This window comes from Takifugu rubripes, chromosome 1 (assembly GCF_901000725.2).
Source record: "Takifugu rubripes chromosome 1, fTakRub1.2, whole genome shotgun sequence".
Classification (NCBI taxonomy): domain Eukaryota; kingdom Metazoa; phylum Chordata; class Actinopteri; order Tetraodontiformes; family Tetraodontidae; genus Takifugu; species Takifugu rubripes.
This window is the reverse complement of record NC_042285.1, coordinates 10862734-10881299: the sequence shown is the minus strand read 5'-3', so window position 1 is coordinate 10881299 and position 18566 is coordinate 10862734. Positions and strand designations below refer to the sequence as shown.

The window sequence follows — 18566 nt, the reverse complement described above, 5'->3', positions numbered from 1 at the left end:
ATTTGAAATATTTACAATTTGGGAGAGGGAGCGAGAGAATTCTATGATTGTAGGTGCAGGCCCAGAACACCTTGTTGATCATAACATGTAGCAGGCTACATTTCCCAAGCTTTCATATGACTGTGTTGTCTCAGAGGGTTTCACCACCTTTAGATAGCTGGAGTGTCTCCCTGGCGTATGGCCCTATTGGGAAATTCACATCATTAAAGGGCTATCAGAAATATCTGGTGAGAATAGTATGGATGCCTCCCACGGAGACAGCTCTCTATTTGGACCTCATTTAAATCCAGCCTCGCCAGTGTGTTTCCTGTTGAGAGTGAATTGTGTGTGTTTTCCTCTCATGCATTTGGACTTTGAGAAGTTCCGTTAAAGTTGGGGCAACAGAGCAGAGCGCCCACTTTTGACACACATCATGCTTTTTTATTGCCGTGAAATAGTCACTAGAATTGGGGGGGGGGGGGGGGGGGGGGGGGGGGGGGGGGGTAGTATCATAGAAATGGTCGGAATATAATAGACCTACTTAATTTCCCAGTCATTAAAGCGCGGCCATTAAAATGCGTGCAGACAACAAACGCCCAGAGCTCTTTCGGCCGGCGGACCAGAAATGCGGAGCCGATTAGTGTGCCTCCTCTCCACGGAGAAAGAGTCTCGCTGGTGTTTAAGGGAAGAAAAGTGGAGCAAATAGAAAAACGAGAGAGAAGGAAGCGAAGAAGCGAAGGTGGAAGGTGTCAGTCAGGAACGCTTCATTGCTCGAGGACAATCTGAGCGCAGGACCGGTCTGTTTCAAGAGCAATCAGTCAATCCACATTAATTATGACCCCCAACACACACACACACACACACACACACACACACACACACACACACGCACACACGTACACGCGCACGCATGCACGCACGCTGGCACAAGCAACAGAGAGGAGGTTGGGTGTGTGTTGCTTTTTCTCGGAACAATCACAGTCATCCACGCACGCAAGCAGTCACACGCCCAACCCCCACCCTTAAGAAGAAAAAAAGAACCAATAAAAATCAAACTATAAAAGGCTTTTCCTTGTCACTAAATAAATTAAATGCAGATTTCTGTTGGAGCGCCCGAGCCCTTTTGTGAGCCGCACAACAAGGTTCTTTATTGTCCGTGTTGCAGTGTGTCACAAGGACGCGCACCCGCAAAGAATTGTACGTATATAACATATTTAATCGCGTATATTTCCATTTATTTCAATAGGTTTAAACATTATTCTTTGTTTTCAGGTATTTTGATAGCGTAGTGATTTATGGTTTTATGTTCTCTTTTTCAAAAACAATTAATAACCTTAATTTATTATTATATTTGACCTAACGTTTATGTCGCTGTGTAAAGAGCGCAAATGTCCACTTAATTATTGAACAGTCGGCAATAAAATCTTTGAGGCCCAGAGCTGACGGCTGGTGTATTCGCCCCTTATATACAGTATATATATATATTCGGAGAGGAAAAACCTAGGATTTGTTTGTCGAGAGACTTCTAACTTTTCCATCTTATCATTTTCTCTGCAAAAACTTTTTTCCTTTTATTAAAAGAGAGCTCCCTCGAAGAGGCGCAGTAGCTGTTTCCCCGCTCTCTCGTCCACGTTCTAAACACAAGGTTGTTATTGCGTCATTCCGCGAATGTATGCACTGAATTTAATACAACGTGTAATTTCCCCTCTTTTACCGTATTCCCTTTGATTTAGTCACTCTTGACTCTCCTTTTGCTCTGGGGCCAACGGGGTTCGCCTTGGGGCGCCTTGAAACCGGTCCTCCTTATCGCCTTTCATCGTTCAACGCGGGGCCGCCTTGAAACCGCAGGGGCAGTAATTGCTTTTTTCATGCAGCCCAGTGCGGACTGGCCAGCAGCCAATCAGAGACTTGTTTACACTCGGTGATTGACAGCACTCTGGCGACGTGCCAACCAATCAGGAGCCCCACAGTGCCGAAGCCTGGAGTTTTAACCCTTTGCTTCCCCATATAAACAAAGCTAGACCGGAATATTAGCCCATAGCAGCTCATATATTTCGACAGGGAAACATACAAGCTCATATCCTTCCACTTTTAATTGGCTAAATTAGTGAACCATGCAAAAGCTACCCCGGGGACAGTAATGCTTTTAAATTAGTGATTCGACTCGTGTGTGTCCGTGTGCGTGTGGGATAAGGCTAAATACACCTACAACCATAAATTAAAGCATATTGAATATACTGTAACTGGTGATGTTTGGATTTATGTATAGGTCTCAACGCAAAATATTACCCCCTCGTCTTTTTCCTGCCTTCCCACTTTAATCGCTGTTCATTTGCTTTAGGTTTAAATAAAACATTAGATTGCATATTGATAGATGGCGTGACTCAGAAGGTGCGTGTATACAGAATGACTAGCACTATGGAGTTTACTTTTAAAGAATAAATTTCGATATTATGAAATACTCCTTTGGGATTTCCCCCATTATCCCAGTGGACACATTTATTATAAAGACTTTGCTTCTTTTAATTTAGCTCATTGGCTGCTAAATTTACCGTTATGAATATGCATACAACTCATACTTGTCCCATAAATCCAAGACAGATTCTGAAAATAAGGATTTATTTAGCAAAACACAGGCGGCGACGCGAGTTGGGGAGGTAGGCCTCTCTCCCCACAGGAGCATCAATAAAACTATAACATCATCGCTGTCACATAAGAAAATAACGAACCACTCAGATGGAGCCATTGAACCAAACTGCAGCGGGATCACACAGGATATGCGAGATGCTGTTTGCTCTCCGCCGCTGATCAGAACGCGCAGATAGCGCTGCACGGCTCCAGCCCCTCTCCACACTGCGCACTCGACAGCGCCGAGCTGTGCCGCCTGTCTCCTCACATTTGCTTGTGCACGCAGCTCGCCGAGGGCTGCAAATCAAACACCCGCCGTTTCGCTCCGCTGCTCCTGCGGCTTCCCCATTGGCTCAGAGCCGCAGCCAATCGTATCTTGTATTTACCGTCAAGAAGGGGGGTGTGCGCGCGCGCGTTTATACGGGGCGGTGAACCTCACGGGCACGCTTTCGCATTGTCGTTCTCAAACCAATAGGCCTGCGCGTTCACTCCTCCCCGTGCGCACACACACACCCCTCCATCCCCCCCTCCCCCCCTCCTCCTCCTCCTCCTCTCAGCGTGTCTGAGTCTCCGGCTGCATGAACGAGACTCGATTCACTACAAGCCTGAACTTCTACGGCGCGTCTCTCCCATACCTCAACTGAATGCACAGCGCCGTCTGCAGCAGCATCGGATGTAATCAATCCCACATGTTTCACCTTTGCGACTCGGGGATTTTCACTTTGAATATTTTTCTACTTTTTCTTTCATTATATCCTACTCAGCATGCAGTGGAAAAAACTCACCAGTGAGTAGAAATATTTATTTCCTCTGTGTTTTATTATAGTGAGTAATTCTGCTGCGTGTCGGTTTGAGATCAAGCGCTGCATGCCAGGAATGGAAATCGAAATTTAGCGTTTTATTGTTAAAATGCTATTTTTCATCCTGTTTCGTCTGTCATGCCAGCACCTAATAAAATAGGAGCTGATGCTTTCAAAAATAATAATTTAAAGACTTTCCACTCGGATGTATTTGGATAGCAGAAAAACTGCATATTTGACCATTTATCGGTATCGTGCAGAATTTGTTTCGGATATCCCCACTGTCGTTCCTCTCCTGGTCCGGAGGACTCAGCTGTGGTGATATGCGAGTGTCACTTTCTGATCTGACCTCTCTTCACGGCCAAATTTCTTATGTGTTCCTAATTCACCCAGAGGTCTATTCCAAACCCACTCCATTTTTAGCGCATCTACGCGTGGATTCCCATTTTCTTTTATTTTTATGGATGGTGAATTGTCGAACATTTCTTGTCTCCGAGTTGTGTGCGACCGTGCATTTGCGTGCGTTCGGGAGGAAATTTGACGCGGGGCAGTGTGTTACGCGCGGCGCTGTATGCACCCTCCCTCCGTGAGGAAGCGGTAGAGACGCCGCGTTGCCTTCGACTCGTCCGGGCTTGCTTCCCCAGCGTAGGCGACCTTTCAATATCCGTTTGCTTTTTTATGTGCTTCGTGATTTTGCAAAATTGAAACGGTCGGTATCATAATTTTGAGCTGCCTATGATGTGGACGCCTTTTAATTTAAACTCATTTGTTCAAAGCTCCAACAAATCTGACGGTTTGACAGATTTCATTTCATGTTGGACAAATCGCACTTTTCGCCTTTGAAATCTGATTTGCACATTTGGGGGGTAAAAACACTATTGTTGGCTTTTGTGTCAAGCTCTTGATCGTGTGGTTTTCACCAGTATGGATTACTTGGAGGTTTTCGTGCAACAACGATGTGACCCTTTGCAGAGCAGGGATTGTGTGTGTGTGTGTGTGTGTGTGTGTGTGTGTACGCGTGTGGATCTGTGTGGTTTGGGGGAGTCTAGGTGAAGTGGGTCTGGTGGCCTTTCGCGCGCGCACTCACGCACGCAAGACACACAAACGCTGCAGCGCAGAGATCCAAATGATAATTTCCCCCAAACTGTACACGCGACCTGACGTCGTTGTGTTTGCGATAACACGGGATTTAAATTCGGGTTTTAAAAGAAGCCCGAGTGGCCGTCTTGGTGACGTGGAAGTAAACACGGAGGACGTGTGTTTACGGCCAGAAAATTTAAAAATGTATAGACAAATGTCAGGCGAGAGTGGCTGATGATTGATGTCCCGTAGAGGAGGGCCATTGTTTCTCAGCCTGGGGGACAGGAGAGTCCATTTTGCCTTAATGGCGCACTCTCGCTTTTATTTATTTTTTCTTGCTTGTTTTTTCTTATCAGATAGAATTCTGGGGTTCTCACAGTCAGAAGGGGTAACATATCTGAAGTTAAAGTTTAAGGTTCCAAACTTTCTAATCGCTAATCGACCAGATTCCACATATAGACACAGGTCCCCCCCTAAAAGTTCTCGACCTTGAGCATACGCGTGTGCGTCAAAGCGTCGTGGATATCCAAATGCATGCGACCTGTGTACTTCCATACATTTTACAGCCCCGTGGTCCGGCAGAACATTTGATATTTTCTTTGTTCCTTTATCGTTGATTCCTGGGAGGTGCTATCAGCTTCTACACAGCGCCAGATGAACGTGCCATGCATTGAAAGACCTGGTAGATGGACTTGCTGAGGGCTTTCTCAGGAGCACAGGACCCGGTTCTCCCTATCTGAGCGTCACATTGAGCCCTATTTAAGTAAATGACCTCGGCTATAAGGCATACATGTGAAGGTTATGATTTCCCAGTCTATTTCACTGTTTATTACCTCATTCTTACTCAGTGGGGCATAAAGGTGATTTGATTTGTGTTTGTGATTACAGTGTTTCCAACATACCGATACGTTTCAGTTTATGGAGCAGAGACGTGCGCGTTTGCCAGTGCCAAGAGGCAAAGGGCCACAGGGCTACTAGAAATGGCAATTTCGTCGCCATTTTCATTATTAGGGCACCAAACCAATACGGTGTATATATAGGCTATTTCAAAACAAACACCGAAATGTGAAGTTGCATTTAAGTATACAGTGAAGTCAGATTTGATTTATAAAGATTGTCGAACACAACTGCAAGAATGTGTCGACACTTACCTGGATTTTTTCAACGTATCAATACCTTTAGGAAAAAAAAAATCAGAAAATTCTGTATTGACAAAAACAGGTGGTAAATGTAGACGTTGCGGCGGAGCCCGTTTCAACGAGAAAACGAACTTAATTCGTTCAAAGAGGAATCATTAATCAAAAATGAAACGCTGGTGTTTTTTTAAGGGTCTCGGGGTTGTGGAACAACTGCTGCAGTTTAGACTCAAGCTGGTTGTTTATGACCAGAACAGCCCTTTACGTCTCTGAACTCCTGTACTGCATATATGCAGCAGTCGGCTGGAGCCAAATCACACCCTCTTCTCTTCCATTCTGCTCACCGATAAAGTAAGCTCGTATTAGCATCGTGTTTGGTCCCAGGGTGGGGTGGGGACGGGGTGGCGGGTCCTCTTTTAGGGCCAACGGCGTAGTGCAGCAAATCTTAAATCCACACAAACTCGCTTTAGAAACCTTAATATAGTAGGAACAGCCTTCACATTCCTCCCTGGGCCGAAAACGCTGCACTCTGAAATGAAACGCGAGGACAAAGCGAATATAGTGCGTCAACGCGCTCGGTCAAAGATGAATTCTGAAAAAATACTGTTGTTTGTAAATGAACAGCGACTGTCTCTGTGTTCAGCCTCCCATTCAGCCCCGCTCGGCTCATTATTGTCAGCGCTTTGACGCGTCTCTTGCTCTCTCTTTTGTAGGACATGACGGGGACTCAGTTTCTTCCCCGTAAAGCCAAAACTCCGCTCAATGCGAGGGGAACCCGAAGTTCATAAAAGGGATTATTCGCATCTGGGTGTTTTAGACCCTTCGGTGCCTCCGGATTTTACTTTGGATTTGGGATTTATCGGTTCTTCTCGCCGGGATGGAAAGCCGAGATTTCGCTCCTCCGCACCACCTCCTGACTGAGCGGAGCGCGCTGGTTCACGGCGCCGCTTCTCGGATGGCGCCAAGCGGACACGGCTCCGTGCAACATCCCGCTCACTTCCAGCCGGGGAAATACTACTCGTCCCACCTCTCCATGGGTCCGCACTCAGGTCAGTTGAAATGCGGCTCTTTTCATGTTTATAAATGACACGCGTGTGTTTAAAAAAGTCAGCTACTCACTTTGCGTCGCGCATATGTTCTCCATATTGCAAACTTGGGAAGCTGTTTGGGGCGGACTCGAATTGACCGCGGTTCTGGGGATGGGAAATACTTTGGATTTTTGCGGACATTTGTAAATGAACAAAATTGCACGCACAACGAGTTTTATGTTTTACTTAATTGAATTAACTGTTTATTCTCAGTTACTCTCAACGAGCGTATGTACTAATTTTCCATACGGCAGCGTCACATTAAAGCAAATGTGGCTCAGTGGAAAAATTCCCCCCTTACAGAAACTCAAGGGGCAAATTAGATTAACTTTACATTTACGCCACATCCTGCCTCCGATCCCCTGGTGATTTTCATAAATATTCTGGGATTATTCGCTTTTATCACGCAGGGATTATGGCGCGTTTCCAGCAGCATAATCTTGTCATAGACTTAAATGGTTACATCAATTAGCAAAGTACTAATCAATGTCAATTGGTGTAATTAATTAGAACTGTCTAATTCTCCTCCTTTTATTTTTCCATTTAAACAACAATAAAGCTGTTATCTGATCTCGTATGTACGTAAGGTCCTGTGGCTCTACAGGGTGCAGGTTTGGGGATGGTGCTTCCCGTGACACATGCTGGTTCGTACCGGCCACAGAGTGGGGGTGAAGGCGGTGGGAAGCTCTCGCTCATAAAGGTGCAGATAATACCAGAAAATCTATTTCCTAAATTGAGCGCGGGACGTGCCGGGGTGCGAATGAGTTGACAGTGCATGCACTAGATTTAACAAGTAGCTTTGGTATCCTGTCTCAAAAAGGAGCTCGGGCGCGCGTGTGTAGAGAGAGAAAGAGAGAGAGACATAGAGAGAAAGAGAGAGAGACATAGAGAGAAGGAGAGAGAGACGGCGAGTCAGGGCTCGACATCGTGTCTATACTGGTTAGAATAAATAGATGCTGACTCTCGTGTCCATAAATGATATGTGCTGCATGTAGGACCCCGCGTATCTGCATATTCATTAGTTTTACACACACTGACGCATTCGAACAGTTCACTGCATAAATCCTTTAATATATAAATCTATATATATATAATAGAGAGATAGAGATTACATTATTCTTAGTTGATTTTTCTGTAATTAACAATAGATTATTGAGACACGAATTCTATTTAATCAATTGGTTTCACACTAATTAAATGCTTTAATTAATTACACTACTAACAGCAATGCAAAAACCTGCAGCATTACATGTATGATGCACTTGATGAACTTTCATGATTAATCTTCATGCAACCACTATTTAAAAACAAACTTATATATATAGGTGTGTGTGTGTGTGTGCGCGCGCGTGTGCGTGTGTGTACTTTTGAACAATTGAAAAAACATTAAACCAGAAATCATGTGACTGACGCTGGGATTGCTTTGACAAACACACATCTGACTTGCACAACCATCTCCAAAGATTAGTCTACTCTTTAACTGATATTGCTGCTCAGTGACGTGTATTCTGGTCCAATTTATTCCAAAGATGATTCTCTAATGTTGAAAGGAAAAAGGAGCACAGTAATGCATTGTGATAATGCTATTGAAATATATTCAAGAGGGCCTCTCACTGGGTTTCAAGGTGCATGACACTGTATTGAGATTCAAGATATCCAGACTCTCCATGCATGTCCCTGATGGGGTTTTGACTGACATGATGGGTATAGGGGGTTGTTGTTTTGGGATGGGGGTTGGGGGTGCTTGTATTTGTGTGTTTGCTGGGAGGTTGGGATGGGGGGGTTACCTTTGTGCTTGCCCCTTTAGAGATTCAGAAAGCTGTATGCCTGGCCCTAGGCATCATCACGGGGGGTAGATATGATGTGGGGTTGGCCAAACTGGGGTAGGAGGGTAGGTATGATGGTGTGTGTGTGTGTGTGTGTGTGTGTGTGTGTGTGTGTGTGTGTGAGATTCTGAGCTGTGAAAATAGACAGACATTATTTTTATACCAAAATGAGCCCATTGCTTGCAGGGGAAAAAATCAGATTTAAAAAAAAAAAAATAACTCACATTCCTCAATTCTTAATATCGCAGAAACCTGCAATCCATCAGTTTGCCGAAACCTCTTATTTAGATCAGCGTGGTTTCTGCTTGAATATGTTGCGCTTGACAGGTGATGGAATGGCAGTTGCATACCGACGCCATAAGATGCAGCCCCCATTTGATAAAACCCCACAATGACATTACACAGGCGTTTAGATTACTGATAGCAGCAGTGGGAACGTCTTTGTCTCTCTCTCTCTGTCTCGCTGTCTTTCCCCTCCCTGTCTCACTGCTCTCCTTTCATTATAGGCTCCCTCGCTTTTTTCCCCCCTTCTTCTGTGATGTTAGCCCCCTCGGCACTCCGTGGTTGTGAAACTGTGTGAGTGTCTGTGTGTCTGTGTGCGCTGATAGGGTTAGCCTGCAGTAGCACAGGTGTTCAACATTATGGAGGGCGTGGCAGAGTTGTCATTGAACAGGTGTGTTACTTCCCAGACAGCACACAGTTTTTGTTTACGTGTGTGTGTGCGTGTGACCTAGTAATACAGACAAAAAGGGCCGATATTGGTGTTATATGTGATCACATACACACAGCTGTACACACACCCGCATGCAGCGCTTCAAGGGGTTTTCTCTTGAACTGCTGGATTGTGTTTTGAAAAAGACAGCTAGAAAATGTTTACGTAGTCCAGACAAACTCTCCCTTTTCAGTCTCTGTGTAATTTCCTTGCCTTTCTTCCTGTCCCACCTGGTCTATTTTGCATGTCTTTGTCATAAAGGTGCATAGAGGTGTGTGCGTACGTGCGTGTGTGTGTGTGCACGCTCGCTGCAGCTCTGCTGAGTCATCGTTGTGCTGAGCTCTCAGAGGTTTTTCAGGTTTGGCTTTGATTGTCAGAATGAGGCACATGTCTGTAGCCCCTACTATGCACACCTCCATGCACACACACACACACACACACACACACACGAAAAACCCGGGGGGGTGTGTGTTTGTGCAAGTTGAATGTGTCTGCATGCATAAGATTTAATTGTGGTGCAAAATAAAAGCCTGATGTGAGCGTGTCCCTGATGCATGTGATGCTCAGAGAGGGAGGAGCAGAAAGGAAGAGACAGGATATTTCCACCTGGCTGATAATCCAGTCCGATTACCCCTGCCTGGCGGCACCCACTGGTCGCCGCCTCAGCGCGCCATCTCTACTGCCTCTTTAGAGTAGGAGACACTTGTCTGGGTGAGATGACTCAGCAGAGGATCAGCCTCAGACAGGCAGACATAACCCCACCCCACCCCCTTCCTTCCCCCTTACTCACTTCACATCACCAGTGCTACCCAGGGCAAAGGGGGCATATCCCGGTGCAGCGTGCAAGACGACCCCCTGTGTGGAGGAGACAGCTGGTGGAGGCTGCAGCCAACCGAGATGCGACTGGACTCCCAGAATGTACTGTCAATTCAATTCAGCGAGAAAAAACACTCAGACCCACATGCACACGCACTCACGCTTCAAGCTAAAACCGACATTTTAGTTTAGGTTTTACTTAAGCATGTAAGTGAAACCTGTGCTCCACCCGTGCTCCACTCCCTGTTATGAGCTACAACTTTTCTTAAATTGACATATTGAAACTGACAGTTGGCAATATGTCTGCTGTGAATTTGTGATTGTATATTGTTCTAAATTTTACCTGAAAATGATTCACATTGGAGAATTTACTGTCTGTTTGGATCTCATCCGCCCTCCATTACACACACACACACACACACACACACACACACACACACACCCCCCGAATCATTAATTTTACATATGCATAAATAAAATATTCAGCAGGTCTAAAAAATCAGTTAAATGAATCTGACTGAAATTTCTTGATGCATTAGCAGCATAGAATCATTAAGTCATTAAGTGAAGTCATTAAAGTCATTTCCATTACAAATGACACTCTTGTGTATGCTTTGATATTTCAAGCAAACTGTGGCACATCATTTAAATATATTCTTCGACGTTTCACAGTATCTAATCACATTGACCTCTGAGAAACTGTGACCGGGTTTCCCGCTATTCAAAAAGGTCGCATCAAACGGGAATATTAAAAGAAAAGAAAAGATGAATGCATTAGCCGAAGCTCTGGGGTCTGACTGAAGTGTGTGTGTTTGTGCCGAAGTGCCCATTTGCTTCACTGACAGAAAACTTTTGTCACAACTCCAGCTCTCATCCAACATGTGAACAGCTGCTTATTGTCAGCAGCAGTGATTTGAAGGGAGCTGGGGTGCGTTTGGTTGCGACATCTCCGGGGTGTAAACACACCATCTGATGACTTGGCATGTGAATGAGAGCTCCAGACTTCCTGTGTCCATGTGCTTTGTTTTCTCTCTCTCTCTCTCTCTCTCTCTCTCTCTCTCTCTCTCTCTCTCTCTCTCTCTCCCTCCTCTCCTTCATCTTCTTCTTCTTCTGTTTCTCACTGCCCATCTTCCTCGTTCCTCTTCAACCACATGCTCACCCTCCCCTTTCCTCCTCTCCTTCTGCTTTCCTTTTGCACTTCCTCTTTGCTATGTGCTTGCTCCTCTCTGTTTTTTTCAAGTGGTACTTCAGTCCATTCTCCTCCTTATGTACCTCCCTGCTCCTCTCTCTTCTCTCTCCCTCCTTCAGTCTGTCTTTTCAATCGATCCCTCCGCCCCTCATACCCCAGCCCCATCTCCGTATACCTCCCTACACACCCATTGCATCCTTGTATTGTTAGCGGACCAGCAGCTACCCTCACCGCTCCTCCTATTTCTGTCTCAATTTCAGTCTCTTTCCTCTGCGCACACACACACACACACACGCACACGCACACATATTCCTCTTCTCACCTCCCACCCTTTCTCCACCACTCGGACAGTTGTAAACGGGCCTGTCCCGGTGATACTCGGCCCATAGCCAGCTCACTAAATCAGAAACGATTGGAGGATTTGGCAAGAGGCAGCGAGAGCTCAGCGCGGCGCCTTTGAAGTCAGAGAAAGAAGAAAAAAAATGATATTTTAAACAGCCTGCAAAACACAAGGCTAAAACAGCTTCTGACTCTGAACAGGAGGAGAGTTGAAGGGTGTGTGTGTCTGTGTGTGTGTGTACATCTAAACATAAAATACATCGCTGCAAATATTAAACACTAGATTTCAAAGCAGTCAGAGCCACAGTGACACCAGACTTAACCTTGTAGTGGGATTTATTGTGAGGGGATGTAATATTATCACAGAAATGATAACTTTTTATGCTACTGGTTATAGAAAAAAAATAATTTTATCACTGTAACAGTATATGCTTTCCTTCTGCACAAATGTGTGCTTGCAGACACTATAATTTCTGCCTTTTTTATGGCTATACGCTTCTTCATAGGGGTCAAAGCAATTCCCTGTGACAGAGAGGTGACATCACTTAGAGACATGATGTCACAGTCTCGCCACCTTTACAGGTCTGCACCCCTTAAATGGTGGGGTTACGAAAACAGTGGTGGCCCTCATTGTAACGGCAACAGTCACCTGGGATGGAGCGGCGTTTAGTCATTGCGGTGTTGTATTTACGCCTGACTCATGGTCACAGGAGCTGACTCAGTCAGGCCCTTTTTACTCGCAGTTCTATCTCAGCCCTCTGTTCAATTCATTTCAGCTCTGTATGGCTCATTCATATTGTAATGGCCTCCATTCAGACAGGTCCATGTGCAGTTTGTTTTGCTGTCAGGGGTTCAGATGGATGGAGGGGGCTGTAGGTTCAACTGGAGGTGAGGTTAAAGAAGGTTGAGTGGTCACACTGCCCTGTGACTCATGCAGATCTTCAGGCTTTTTCAGAGTCCCACTGTTGCTTTTGCAGGGATTCAGCAGTGGAAATCAGTTAATGTTCTCTTAAATAGGAAATAGATTCAGATCAGTGAGTGTGTGAGATTGAGAGTCAGAGCAAGAGAGTAAGAAAAGGGGAGAAGCAGCTGTGTGTAACAGCATGGATCGTTACACAGTGACACACACATGAAAGCAGTGAGTATATTCAGGAGCATTCATTGAATACACATGGAGCTGTGTGTGTGTGTGTGTGTGTGTGTGTGTGTGTGTGTGTGTGTGTGTGTGTGTGTGTGTGTGTGTGTGTGTGTGCGTGTGTGTGTGTGTGTGTGTGAACCCCCTCCCATACTTTGCCCGAGCGGAGTAAGAGAGAAAACAAGGAAAGAGAGCAAGAGAGAGAAAAGGAAAAAAAACAACAACAAAGATCCGTCATCAGTCATTCATGGCTAATCAGTCTCGTGGGACAAGCGCACACACACACACACACACACACACACACACACACACACACAGAGTGCTGAGGTTCTAATCCTACTGGGACTGCTTGTGCCCCTGTGTGTGCCTGTCTAAATTTTGGATCCAGTCTGATTAGAAGCATTTCTCTCTCTCTCTCTGTCTCTCTCTCTCTCTCTGTCTCTCTCTCTCTGTCTGTCTGTCTGTCTGTCCACACACACACACACACACACACACACACACACACACACACACACACACACACACACACACCCAGCTGCTGGAGTAAAGGCATCTCTTTTCCTTTTTCTCTTTTCTTCTTCTTGCCTCTTTTGTCTCCATAATAACAGCCTACTGTCTTTTCCTGCCTGTTTTGATGTGTGTTTTTGTGATGTTTGGAAGCACATACGCATAATGTAAAAATGTATTTTTGAGTTAGAGCGAATGCTTATATTTACTAACTCCTGCACCCGTGCGTGTGTGTGTGTGTTCTGAACATGGGGTTCTTGATTAATCAAAAAGCTCACTATTGCGTTTGCCTTCTCTTCATTTACTTCAGCACTTATTCCATAATTCAAATGATGCACCTTAACTAGAATTGATTTTAGTGCAGTTGATTATAAGGTAAACAAATTACATATATGATATAAATCCATTTTCCAAATAATTATTTTACATATACATTTTATATATATAGAATTTAGCTCATCTGTTGTATGTACGTTGGGCTGCTGCTTTTTTAACATTTATAAAATTAAAGGAATAATTGGCAGACAGAGACAGTGAAAATATTAAAATATATAAAAAATGTATTTTTCTTGCACCCCCACAAGCATCTTTTTTTCATTATTCCTTTGGTTTATTAAGCGTTTCCTCCCTCTCTTTATTTCCAATAATCTTTTATTCCTGTGTAAATATGACAGGAATGAGGGAAGGTAAAGAAAGACGAGACCCGCTGATATAAGGTCAGACTGGGTTATTCTCACCTGCTTCCTGTCTCACCTCCCTCATTCTCTCATTCTGTCTCTGTCCCTTCATCTCCCACTCCTCTCAATCTCTCTATCTCTCCTTTGCTCAGCCAATCCCTTGTTGCTTCTCTCCTGTATTCACTGTCTGCTGATCTCACTCTGCTCTTCCTTTTCTTTTTCTGTCTCTCTCTCTCACACATGCACACGCACACAGTACAGATGGCAACACGCACGTTCACTCATGCTAACACCTGCATGTCGAGCCGTTGAGGGTCTAATTTAAGTAAAGTGCTTCTCTAGGAACCACAACCCCTCAGCTCAGGATGATGGAGGGTGATACTCTGCAGCATTGTGGCTCTACACACACTCACACACATGCTCACAAAGTAACACATACACACATCTGGCTGCAGGGATACAGTTGTGATTCTCCACATTGTGGAGTCTGAAGGAAGTGCTTTAGTTGGGTAATAAGCCTCATGTCGTAATAATAATGTGAGATTTGATCCCTGTGGGGAACTTCACCTTTTGTTGGATGCAGACAGATCAGTTACAACTGTGGCAGCACTCGTTTTACTCAAGGACACTTCAGAAAGTCTGATGAATCTGGGTCTACTGGTTTGAAGATGTCACCCTGCTGCTTTGCTTCTGCTGCGTAGGTGTGTTTGTTTCCACCGAAGCTGGAGCTAACTTTAGCTGAATCTGCACCGTTGCTGCAAATCTGAGACCTCAATCTTCGAACTCGCTGGAAAAACTAACATAATGGTTTTGAGCTGCGGTAACTTTACTCCAGTAAAAGTCAAGGCCCACCTTTGTACTTCCATGTGGTTGAAAGGAAAATTTTCCTGTCTCCATATTGTGTATGATCATTTCTTTTGAACTGTTATAAATGTGTGACCTTTGATTTTGTTGTAACTAACTGCTAAAGTTAGCCCTTGTTAAAATGTAATGAGTCAATTTACGATAATAGATAGAACCAATTAAAAGTAATTATTTTAATACTTTTAATTTGTAATTAAAAATATTATGTGCATTTGGTCACTTTGTCTTCACAAAACATCTTTACTAATTTAATAACTTTAATTAAAATCACAAGTTATGTGATGAAAACTAAAGAAAAATGATGTGTTTCTCTTACACTTCCTTGTGTCTTGACCTCATTCTGCTTCAAGTATGTGCATCATCATATGGTGTGCATGTGTGTGCATGTGTGTGTGTTAGAGAGAGATGTATGTAAGTTGAATGAACAACAGAGGAGTATATGCAACGGCATGTCAACTGGCCCGAATGGCTTCCGCACCAGCTGTGGGGGTGAAGTACGTGTTCATGTGTGCAGGTACCACCTGGCTCACACACACTTACACAAAAGTTATAGCCAACACACGGCAGGCTCTCCTAAAACATGAGCGGCTATATGCTTTTGATTAGTGTGTGTGTAGGCCCGTGTTGCTCTGGTGTCTCATTCTAACTTAGGCACTCAAGTGACCTCTATTCCCCAAATTCCATTTCTTTGATAAAACATGGAAAAACCTGTCCCCCCCCCCTCCACACACACACCACCACCACCTTCCCTGCTTCTTGAAAATTTGTCATGTGTTCCTGCTTTCTCTGACCATATATGGTTTTTCCTCCCGGTGTGGGTGGGTGGGTGTGTGGCGTCCAAAAACTCTGTGGTCAAAAGCAACGTTTTCCTTTCTTCCATCGGAGTTTGCCGGTGCTTTTTGTGGGCCGTGTTCGCCGATGGAAAACAAGAGCGGAGTGCGTTTTTATGTGGCTTTTCATGCTGGGTTGAGACAAGGTGTAACGTTGCATGTTTCTTCCACTGTCCTTTTAATCCCTCCTGTTTTTATTTGCCTGTAATTTCCATGGAGTCACTGAGCCAGCAGATGATATGGCTTTTTAGCATCCTTACTGGTTTTTGATGGCACGCGTGAAGCTGCTGCGGGAATGGGATGTAACTACAGCAGTTTTGTGTGTGTGTGCAGACAGACTGTAGTAGAGACACGGAGGTATGTGTGTGTGTGTGAGAGAGAGAGAGAGCGAGAGTGTGTGTAGATGAGGAGGCTCCGGTCCGCAGCCTGGGAGTCGGGCTTTGAGCTGTGCTGTTCATAGTCGGTTGATTTATGCGCCTCACAGGGAAATCTCTCATTTGTAGCCCTTTCATCTCATTTTCCCCCTCTACTCTCTTTCTCTCCTACTCCCCCTTTCTCTTTCACGTTCCTCTCTCTGTTCCCCACCCTAATGTGATTCAGTACCGCCGATCATCCCAGGCGACACGCCATGCCTTGCTCACACACCCTGCTCTCTCTAATATGTCAATTGATAAATAATAAGATCGAGCAGATACAAAATGCTATCTGGTTATAGCGGAGCAAAAGAACTCCTTCGCTGCCCTGAACATTTGTTTTGTAAGCAGCACTTGGGCACTTACTCACCCATTGAATGTTTGCATCCCCAGTGTGATAATGCTTTTATGGACCTACGTGTGTGTCTTGCATGTGTTTGCGTGTGTGTGCGTGTATGTGTCTTGCATGTGTGCGTGTGCGCATGTGTGTCTGTGTACAGGAGACTAAGCACCCACCACAACTGCCTTGTTTGAGTAGCCCTGTCGCTCGTCCAATTCTGTGGTGTCAAAACAGATCAGAGAGGTCTGGCTTGACTCCTGCCCTCTAACACACACACACGCACACACACACGCACACACACACACGCAACACACACACACACACACACACACACAACACACACACACACACACACACACACACACAGAAAGAGAGGGGAGGCTGAAGGCTCAGTGCCAGGGCCTTTGGTGGTTAGAGGCTTCTGAAAGGGTTGGACTGACAGGAGGTTGCCAAATGTACAGCAATAAGCGTAACAGCCAAGCTAACGAGAGTCAGAACCTCTGACATTCATACACACACACACACACACACACACACACACACACACACACACACACACACACACACACTGTCTCTCTCGGAGGGTGTACTCTGTGTGTGTATGTGTGTGTGTGTGTGTGTATGCTCAGTATATCAGTGTGTGGACAGAAGCTTTTGTTAATTGGCAAATGTGACAATGAAGCACGAAAGAATATTGATCTTCAATCCAATGCAGTTCAATATAACTCATCACCCTTCCAGGTGTGTGTATGCAAGCGTGTGTGTGTGTCTGTGTGCGTGCTCACATGCATGTGTGTGTGTGTGTGTGTGTGTGTGTGTATTGATCAGCAGGACTCCAATCAAAACTGAATGAAGACTATCCCTCAATCTATTTTGCTGCTCTCTGATTGACATTCCTTATATCAGCACCATCAGCCCCCCACCCCTCTGTCTCTCTTTTCCAGTCCCCTGTTTGCTTTTTTCTCCTCCTCTTCCTCTCTTCCTCCTCTCCTTTTCTTATTTTAGGACAGCGAGAGACCCTGGGAAGCTCTGCCCAGTTATCTAGAGTTTTGTTTGACTTTTGGTTTTCCTCAAGCTCTCTTCAACAGCTGCTGACACACATGTTTATCTGCTTCCTACAGATTTACTTTTTTATAGGGTTTCTTTTCATGTTTTTAAAACTTTGGAGAGCACATGTAATCATGTGCCACGTGAAAAGCATTACAACCTTTCAAAAAATGTGAAAAATCCTTTTAACTCTTTCAATGATTTTCATTTATAGTTTAATTGCTTTAACTGCTAACGTGGAGCATGATTGATGCAGCTCTGATTAAACCTGTCATGAAGGTGTGAACCTGGGCTGTGTAGTCATGGTGCTGCACGTCTGGCACAATCGGAATTAGATATTCTTTCATCTTTGGGGTTACATAAAAATTCCACCTAAACATGTTTGAGTAAAGCAAATAATCTGCAACAGAGTAGCTGTTAAAACTAACTATGTGTAAAGAATTTGCTTTTTCTCTCTTTTTTTGTACGTTCTAGATTTAAGGATTTGAGACATCAGCAGGACAATCGCACCTACAAAGCACTGCCTGTAAATCCCAAAAGCAATGACATTTACAGCGTTAATTCCCCAGATCTGCTGCTATCAAACTCCATTGTGAATAAATAAGACACGGCAATGTTTTATGTTTGGCACCGTCATCCATCAGACGACCAAAAATATGCCAAGCAGTAGAAACCTGCCCAGAAAAGTCAGGCACGTTTCCAAAGCTTGATTTTTATAAAACAGTGTTTAAGTGTTTTTGAGTGGATTTTCCCCTCAGAAAATCACATCATAAATAAACTAGAGCACATTTGCTTCCTGTAAGTACAACTGATAGAAACTTGGACTTTTATTACCTCTGACTGTCAACATTGGAGGATTCACCGCCTGTGTGTTGACATACTTTTCCAATTCATGATGCCAACTGGGAAAAATGGAATGCATACAAACAGGTTTTCTCCCTTAATTATTACTATGGAGACAAATGCAGCTTGCATTTATATGGAATAACATATACACGTTTGCGAATTGATGAAACCACTTGGGTCAGAGTTGAATTTTTGACATAGTTGCATGTTTGATCAGAAAATCAAAGAAAGTTGCGAAGTGTTTGTTGTTTCGGTGCTTTATCACGATCTTCCTCTGATATATCTCATCAGGTGTGGCAGTTGTTTGCCGCCTT

General features: G+C 44.5%; 1 protein-coding gene across 4 annotated transcripts in view; it reads left to right on the top strand.

Moving 5' to 3' along the window:
- bahcc1b (BAH domain and coiled-coil containing 1b) overlaps nt 1-18566 on the top strand; it is a 51462-nt gene that overhangs the window by 2152 nt on the left and 30744 nt on the right. For 3 of the 4 annotated variants that reach the window (XM_011604286.2, XM_011604294.2, XM_011604279.2), the window contains exons 1-2: nt 3210-3394; nt 6337-6672. In XM_011604286.2, coding sequence (XP_011602588.2) covers nt 6501-6672 — 172 coding nt within the window. In that variant the 5' untranslated portion in view covers nt 3210-3394; nt 6337-6500. Of the gene's footprint in view, nt 1-3209; nt 3395-6336; nt 6673-18566 lie in introns of those variants that run through there. The other variant, XM_029833955.1, reaches the window with a different exon arrangement.